At 53.6% G+C, this 8670-nt stretch overlaps 1 protein-coding gene across 1 annotated transcript in view; it reads left to right on the forward strand.

Annotated features, from left to right (window-relative positions):
* Positions 1 to 83: 83 nt before the first annotated feature.
* Positions 84 to 8670, forward strand: part of LOC104468453 (P2X purinoceptor 6-like) — a gene marked incomplete at both ends in the record, with an annotated part of 9543 nt that continues 956 nt past the window's right edge. Inside the window, 7 exons of the mRNA XM_010082578.1 lie at positions 84 to 155; positions 4194 to 4269; positions 4944 to 5037; positions 5323 to 5403; positions 6197 to 6338; positions 6539 to 6648; positions 7160 to 7253. Coding sequence (XP_010080880.1) covers positions 84 to 155; positions 4194 to 4269; positions 4944 to 5037; positions 5323 to 5403; positions 6197 to 6338; positions 6539 to 6648; positions 7160 to 7253 — 669 coding nt within the window. The remainder of the gene's footprint in view (positions 156 to 4193; positions 4270 to 4943; positions 5038 to 5322; positions 5404 to 6196; positions 6339 to 6538; positions 6649 to 7159; positions 7254 to 8670) is intronic.

The following is an 8670-nucleotide window of genomic DNA, read 5'->3' on the forward strand; positions in this document are numbered from 1 at the left end:
AAAAAAAAAATCGGTTGTTTGCTCTGCTTCTGAGGGGTGGGATGGAGTCAGTCCCCCGCTGAAGGTGTTTTCTTGCCTCCCAGGGAGAAAATGTGTTTTTCCTGGTGACCAATTTCATCGCCACAGCGCAGCAAGCCCAGGGCAGCTGTCCCGAGGTGAGTAAGCTGTGCCGATCTCAGCCCAGGGTGACGGGCTTGGGTTTGTACAGTGCTGCTGCTCGGGGGCTGTCAGGAGCTCAGAAAACCCCGGTGAGAGACCAGGGAGAAGGTGAAGGAATAATTGTTATTCCAGACAGAACTGATCCCCCTCATTCTCCTTGCTCCATAGATCTCTCTTGCACTTGCTCTGTCGTGCCTGCATGAACCAAGGCGTGTATCCAAGCAGCCTGGCCACAATCCCTTGTGGTGATGAGGAGGACACGGGACATTGTCTGTTGGGTCCTCGCCAGCTCTCTGGGCTTCTTGAGGGGTGGTGACGCTGTGTGATCACACAGGCTTTCTGCAGCCTTTGACAAGGGCTGCTCTGGGGAGGCTGAGCTGTGTTGCCCTGTTGCTGTTCCGTCTCCGCAGCGTGGCTGGCATTAGCTCTGCCATCCCCAGCTAACACCTTTGTTACCTGCGTTCCTTCTTGATTCTCACACATATTCTTCGTCTTGACTTGCTGTTCCATTCTTTTGCCTCTGTTGTGCCATTTTTCCTGATTCTTCTGTACAGACTCCATGGATACCTGTGTCATGTTTCCTTTATAACTCTGCTGCAGGACTAGCATCCTCCCCATCTTAGTGTCCTATTTTTAGGAGGAATAGAGCACAAGGTCTAGGTGGTTTCCCAGTCAAGCCAACACTTAGTGGTATATGTTCTCTGGGAGAAATCTTCCCTTTAAGGCTGGATTCAGGCCAGCTCCTCAGCTGAACTCTCCCAAGCTGGACCTCGCTTGGCAGACAGGAGCAAATGTCTTTTAAGCTAAGCTGCTGCTGCAGCCTTGTGCCTGAGCCAAGCACTGTTTGTCCTAATGGTCCCTTTGGCTTTTGCTGTGGCCCGCTGTGCTGCGCCCAGCCCAATCCTGCTTCCCAGCTTGCCCTGTGCTGCAGGCTGGGCTGCACTCCAAACGCAGGCTGCAGAAGAGGAGGAGCAGCCCTGGGTTTGGGTCAAGGAAAGTGGTGCTGATGATCCCTCCTTAAAATATCGAGAACTCCTGGAGTACTGATCGCTGCAGGAACGTCTCCAGGGGGAAATGTGTGCCATAGAGCATTTCAGAGTTCTCTCACAGGCAGTCACTGGCATCTCTGGATATTTATTTTTGCAGTGTGCGAGCCCAGGATACAGAGAGAACAGAGCATTTCATGCCGTTACAGCCCCGTGGTGTATCTGGGTGCCTGTCACAGCCTCCACCCTGTGCTGCTCTCCAGTAGCTTCTCGGTTCCTGACTTTGAGGCTGTAGCTGACATTCATGTTTGGGAAGCTTTGAAGATTTAGCAGTGACAGCTTTTGGCTTTGCAGGAAGTTCTGAATATTCTCAATTACCAAAGTATTCTGTGCTGGCAGAGCAGGGAAAAGTCCCCGAACACAGGACGGGTTGTTTTAGCAGCTGATGTCTGTGTTGAGCTCAGATCTGTGGCTGAGCTGTGCCTTACTCTTAGGGAGACCTTTCAGCGTTGATCTCAAATACTTGGAGGGGTTGGAAACCCTCTGCCTCTATGTGCAAGGTGCTCTGAAGATTATAAAAATAGACTTGGAGCCAGAAGGCATTAGTCAGACAGTGCATCCATTCTGTCCTGATGCCAGCTCTGGCACTAAGGGACTGTTTCATTTAGATTATGGTCTGTGGCACATCCAGCTGTGCTCAGCTCTTACAGGTACAGATGCTGCTGGTGGATGTGCCCACGAGCGGCACTGGTCCCAGCCCCAAGCAGCACAAGACCGTGTCCCAAGGGGATGAGAGGGGTGTTAGATTTTGAGAGAAGCCTCATTCTTCTTTGTTCACATGTGATACAACTGGCGATTTGCTCTGCACGTGCTTCCCGGCCCCTGGTATGTGGCTGCATAGCTGTGGAGGGCTGGGGATCAGTATTGTTTGTTTCTGATAAGATTAAGAAAAAAGTCATTCCATACCCACATATTTATGACTACAGAAAGTAAATATAAACCTTTCAGCCCTGAGGTTCCAAGGGTTTACGCACAGACCTCTGCTGCCTGTGTCTGAAATCACCCCTGTCCCAGGAACACACAGGCTGTGGACTCCGAGCAGCATCTGAGCTCTGCTCTGAGCACATTGGGGATGTCTTCTGAAAACAGAAGAACTGTAGTAGTTCACCTGATTGTCAAGAAACCTGTTCTAAATGCTGGTGTGCTTATACTCCTGTCCCATCCCAAACTTGCAGTTCTTGGTTAGATTCCTAGAAAAATTTGTTACTCCTCATTTTCCCAAGGTTTTAGACCCTTACATAACGAAGATGCAACAATGGTTTAGAGAGCTATAGGAGCACAGATCCAGGGCCCTATGAGGGCTTTTAGCTGAGTCTAGATCTCTTTGCTTCTCTCACAATGCACCTTTGGCACGTGTAACCTGGTTTGGGTCATGCCTGTGGAGAATGGCTGGGGTTTAAGTTTTCTGTAACACCGTCACAGGCTTCAGGACCTGAATTTCTCCCAAGCTTTGCAGCTCTAATGTCCTGAGCACCCACAGCATCTGCCTGTTGAGTGGCACTTGTCATGCGTCTTGTTCCCTGGATATGGGGAGAGACTGACACACTTGTCTGCAAATATCTGTTGTCTGGGTCCTTCTGGGGGCTGAATCCATGACCTCTGATTGGGATCCAGGACAGCAAAGTGCTCTCATAGGTGCTTATTACACAGGTGGGTCCTACAAGCCATGAGCAGGACATCAGCGGGGATGAGAGGCATGAATCCAGCAGCCCCCCCTCTCCAGCAGTCAGACAGGACTCCTGGTCCCTTCGGTAGTCCTGCGAGCTCCCTCATAGAAACCCTGCCTTGCTCCCAGGCCCGTTCACCTCCTCGCTGGCTCATCCATCCCGATGTTTGCTGTGAATCCCACGTTCATGTGCACGCCTGCACTTGCGATAGCGGATGGCTCCCAGGCACACGGGCCCCTGCGACCGGTAGTCCCACTCCAGCTGCTGGCATTTAGACCCCCATATGCTCATGCAGAATAGAGCCCCTTGCCCAGAGAATATTTAGAAATGGAATTTAGTCCAAAGACAGGACAGACTGTGCCGATGAGGTGCAGGGCAGCTCTTTACATGCAGCCAGTCCTTTGCATCCTTTTATCCCTCTATTTTCCAATGTCTCTTCCTTCTCAGCTCATCTAGATCCTTCCCTTTCCATGCCTTTTCTTCCTCCCCTAAACATCCTGTCCCCTAAATGTCCTGTACAATCCCAAAATGCTCTCCTGCATCCCGTAATGATTCCCATGCCGCTAGGCAGCGTGTACCCCACCCCAGCCCAAAGCTGCGTCAGAGAGTGGTTCCTCTCAGCTCACACCAGGAAAACAGGGCTGAGACTGCCCCAGGACAGCCCGGGGCGGGGCTCAGACAGACAGACAGACAGACAGACGTGCTTCTTCTGATTCCATATCTGGGGTTTCCCCACCTGCCTTTGGGACTCCATGCCCCTCTGGAGGTGGGTTTCTGGTGGGCTGGAAGCTCCTGCGATGGCCTGGGAGTCGCTGGGGGAGGGTGTTACTGGTATTCCCCCACTTAACGTTGTCTCTCGGTGTTGGAATAGGAGCTTTTTGCTGCTCCTGGCAATCAGGTGGGTCCAGAGGGAGGGTGAAGCTTTCCAGGTCTCCTGTAGAACTTCTGCTAGGCTGTATTTCGGGTCTCTTCAGCCTTCCCCAGGGGAATTGTGGGGGTGCTGTCCAAGGTGCTTACAGGGCTCTGCCGGTCAGGCCTTCCCGAACCCAGCCACGTGCGTTCCCAGTCCCAGTCGAAAGGTCCGATCTATCTCCCGAGGTTTCCTCTGCTGCCGAGCACCCCAGAGAGCACGGAGGCAGGTGGGAAGGACTGCCCCTAGGAGATGCCTCTCTCCTTGCTGGCTGGAGGCTGCCCGGGTTCTGGACATGGTGGATGTCTGCCATAAGCACTTGGGGCGTGCTTGGAGAAACGGGAGCAGCAGCCGCACAGAGACGTGGGTGAGTGACCGCACAGTGACAGCGCTTCTGTCTGTCTCCCTCAGAGCCCCGCTGTTCTCAATGCGATGTGCACAGAAGATGCAGACTGTCCCATGGGAAGCCCAGTGGTTCGTGGCAATGGTACTGGGAGCTTTGTTAAAAATCATAAAATCACTTCAATCCTGTTTGGTAGCAAACAGATCCACAAAGGTGCCTGATTGCCCAAGTTCAGTGCTTTTTGTAAGCGGGCAGGGAAGCGCTCGCCAGCCGTTTATTCTTGGCAGAACCTTACAGCAACCTGTCACGGCTGGACGAGCCGGTGCTGCGGGTGCACATACAGCCTGCTTTGTTTCTCACGTTGGCTGCTGGAATTGAAACCGCTGTGCTGTGTGATTGGCAGCTTTTCCTTTTTTTTAATAAAACCTGGCTTTTATTTCACGCTGATTAATATTAGCAGCCCCTGTGAGTTCAGCTGGACAAAGCTGTTTCGGCTCTAGGAGGTCAGTTGCCAAAGCTTTGTGTGCAGGATTGCCCCAGCTTCCACCCAGGGAGAGTGTTCCCGTTCTGCAGCCACGAGGCCGGACAGACAGGCGCTGACAGCAGCAAGCAGCATCTTGTCTTTGTAAAACAGCCCCTGTCATTCGGCCTCAAGGGAAGTTGTTGGGTGGGGAAAGCCCTGAAGGGTCACCTTTGTGGCTCAGGTTCTGAGAAGGCCAGAACGATCCTGTGGCCAGGGTGTGATGCCAGGAGGGTGGCTGCAGAGAAGATGTTTCAATAAAAGGGATAGTAAATGATTTGCCTTGTTTCATTTCTAGGGATAAAAACTGGGAAATGTGTGATGTTCAACACCACCCATTCCACCTGTGAGATCTATGGCTGGTGTCCTGTGGAGAATGCCACCCTGCCCAGGTATGGCACAGGCTCAGGGGACAGCGGGCGTTGAGAGCTTCGGTTGCCTCTCTCTGCTCTCTCTGTAAACAGGGGCCTTGCCCAGGGCTCAGCCAGGCTCAGGGAGATCTTTGACATTGATCTACTGATCAGTTAAGCCCAGAGAAATTCACACAAGAGCATTTCTTGGAACTGTCTGTTGTAGCTGAAGTCCTGGGATGGTAGACGAAACTGCAGAGCGAGGGGAATGGGGACTTGCTGTGGCTGCTGTGCGAAATTTTGAGTTCGTTGGCGGTTGTTTTCCAGGAAACCTCTACTGGCTGAGGCGGAGAATTTCACCCTTTTTATAAAAAATACTGTCCACTTCACCAAATTTAATTTCTCCAAGTAAGTATGATGCTGCTCCAGCCAGACTGTGCTTGCAACTTAGTCCAGCCCCTGCGCTGAGCTTGTCTGCCCAGGGGCTGAGCAGCAGAGGCGGCCAAGAAGCCGTGTGCCATCCAGGACAGCTGGTGGCCCGGTCCATTGTGGTTCACGAGGGTGAGTTCAGGAGAACGCTGGTTGCTTTGGCAGCATGTGTGTTTGCAGAGATAAGAGCAATGGGATGGGGAGCCCCTGAATAGAGGGACTGTTGTGCTCCCACCTGTCTAGAGCATTGCAAACAGAGCATGACAAGGCCAGTCATTCCCATTTTACCCCATATACTTTTGTATTTTAGTCCCTGCAAAGGGGCTGCACTGGCCCCACAGCCCCAGGCATGCTGGCTGTGCTGCCCTGCTCTGGCAGGAGACGCAGCTTGGGGCAACTGAACTGTCCGTTATCAACCCTAGAGCGGTAACTTAGGCTGGGTCATTGCATCTCACAGCGGTGGGACCTCGGAGCCAGGAAAGGGAGGAGAAGCACAAAGGCAGAGGGAGATGAGAGGAGCTGGGAGGGGAAGGACCATGGTGGGTGCTGTAAATGGGGATAACTCCCCATGTGATTCCTCTGGGCCAGTTCCTCTCCATGCTCTCTCCACCTGAGGCTTTAGGTGAGGCAATGACTGTCTCCCTCCGAAGCAGGAGCATTAGTGGTCCCACTCCAGCAGGAGGGTCTCCTTTTCAGTCCTTCAGCAGGGCTTTCTGTCTTCCCACACCCCACTCCACCCGTGACACCTCCCTCTCTCTCTCTTCTGTCTCAGGTGCAATGCTTTGCAAACCAGTGACCCCACCTATTTCAAGAGCTGTACGTACGATCCATTCTTCAGCCCTTTCTGCCCCGTCTTCCACATACGCGACATGGTGGAGGCAGCGGGAGAGACCTTTGGAGACCTCGCATTGCTGGTATTTGCTTTTTCTTTAAGAGTATGGAAGATGACTGCAAATTCCCCAAGGGCATGGCCAAGGGTCCGGGGACAGGACTGACCCCCGAAATGCTAAAGGAATGATATGGTCTCTCTGTGTGATCTGTGAACACTTGAGCAGTACAGCACTCAGCAAATCTCTGATCCCGTGCTTCTCTGGGAATAACATGTGTTTTGCAGGGGGGGAGCATCGGAGTTCGCATCAAGTGGGACTGTGACCTGGATCACCCTGCTGCCCAGTGCCAGCCGCAGTACTCCTTCAGCCTGCAGGACAGGAGGTACAATTTCAGGTGAGGGTGCTGGGACAGTGGCAGCACGGGTCTGTGGGATGAGCACACAGCAGTCATTCGAGATGTTGGTTTTCCTGGGTGATGCTCTGAAAGGAGCAGCAGCGACACTGGGATGTGGTAACTCAGCACAGGGTCTGTCAGCGCTGGGGTGCTCTGGTTGTTTCCGCACCTTGTTGCTCTGCTCTGTTTGGAGCTGTGCCAGGCATTATCTGCCTGAGGGCAGGGACGTGTGGCTGTCCACAGCCATGCTGACCCTGAACTGGACGCACTGGACCCACCCCGGGCTGGGTGCTGAGAGGACGCTGATGCCCTGCTGCTGAAGTGGTGCCATGCTAGTGGGTCATGGCACCATGTGCGTCGCTCGCGTCCCAGCCCGCTGAAGGCCACAAGGTGTGCACAGGCACGTGGTAGCCCCGGCGATCGTTTGGCACTGGCAGCCCTCTTCCCTCACTGCCTGTGGATTTTTGAGCCACAGCCAACGTCTCCTGCAGAACTGCCTCCCCTCCTGCAGAACTGCCTCCTACTACTGGGACTCCCAGCGGCGGCTCTATCGCAACCTGCTGAAACTCTACGGCATCCGCTTCGACATCTCCGTGCACGGCCAGGTACCGTCTCCTCTGCAGACTCCGCACGCGCAGTCCTGGCTGCCTTGTCACCAGGGCTGACTCCTCGCACCGCTCCCCGCTGCTCTCTCCTGCAGCCAGCCCCATGGCTTCCCGCTGGCATCGCTTCTCCTCACCCTACTGAGCTCTTCACCTCTTTCCAGAGTTTTCAAAGCAGAGCAGGAATAAATGCTCTCTCCCCTTTGAAGATAAACTTTTTGGTAATGCCCTGAGCAATGAGGCTTCCCTCGTGGACGATCAGCCATGGGTGTTGTGAGATGCTGGCCCTGTAGGCAAGGTGAGCTTGTCTGGGCAGAGGCGCTGTCTGCATCGCTGAGGGTCTTGTGGTGGGAACACCCTGGCAAAGATCAACCTGAACTTTTCTGAACCTGGGCAATTAATTCCTTCTTGACTAAGTGGGTACCCTTGGGGAGAAATGCATGGGCGTGATCACAGATGATGTTACTCTGTGTGCAGCATCACTGTGGGTGCTGGCCTCTTCTCTAAAGTGACAAGTGATGGGAAAAGAGGAAACGGCCTGAAGTTTCGCCAGGGGAGGTTTAGGCTGGATATTAGAAAAAATTTCTTCACTGCAAGAGTGATGAGGCATTGGAACAGGCTGGCCAGGGCAGTGGTGGAGTCACCATCCCTGGAGGGGTTCAAGAAACATGTAGATGTGGTGCTTGGGGACATGGGTTAGTGGGTTGGCTGGTGTTGGGTTGACGGTTGGACTGGATGATCCTTGAGGTCTTTTCCAACTTTAATGATTCTATTCTATTCTGAACTCAGTACTCAACTGTGCAAGATGGGGCCTCTACTGAGAGGACTTGCCACCCCAAGAGATGTCCACAGCTCATCTGTTGTGCTTAGCAGTGGCCTTCTCACCTGAAGAGGACAGAGCACACAGTGCAGGACAGGGTGCACCACTTCGAGGCAATGAGACCATGCCCAGGAAGTATAGAGCAGGAAAGAATAGCCATGAGAGACGTGGGAACCCAAAAATCTTTGCTCAGAAGTACCAGACTCATTTGAGCAGAAGGGGACACATCCTGTCAGGGCCATGTTTGCTGTTCACTGGGGTGTAGTTCTGTGGGTGGCAGCTCCTGGAGCCCTGCAGCAGGAGGGAGGCTCCTGCCATGCCTGCAGGAGTAGGTGGGTCACAGGAACCTCTGCTGCCACCGAGTCATGAGCTGCCTCAGTCCCGCCTTTGGCAGCCAAAGGGGTTTTGAGTCAAGGCACTAGCAGTCAGGTTCCTACAGCTGGGCACAGAGAAATGACCCTGCTTTTTTCCAGCATCTCCCCTTTCCCCAGACAGCCAGCTGCAAGCACGCTGCCCCGCGGGGTTTGTCCCACAGCCCTCTCACTGCTCTCTGCCCACTGTCTTCCCCCTCCACCTGCCGTTTCTCGACAGGCTGGGAAG

The sequence above is a fragment of the Pterocles gutturalis genome, unplaced genomic scaffold (genome assembly GCF_000699245.1).
Source record: "Pterocles gutturalis isolate BGI_N339 unplaced genomic scaffold, ASM69924v1 scaffold44529, whole genome shotgun sequence".
Taxonomy (NCBI): Eukaryota; Metazoa; Chordata; class Aves; order Pterocliformes; family Pteroclidae; genus Pterocles; species Pterocles gutturalis.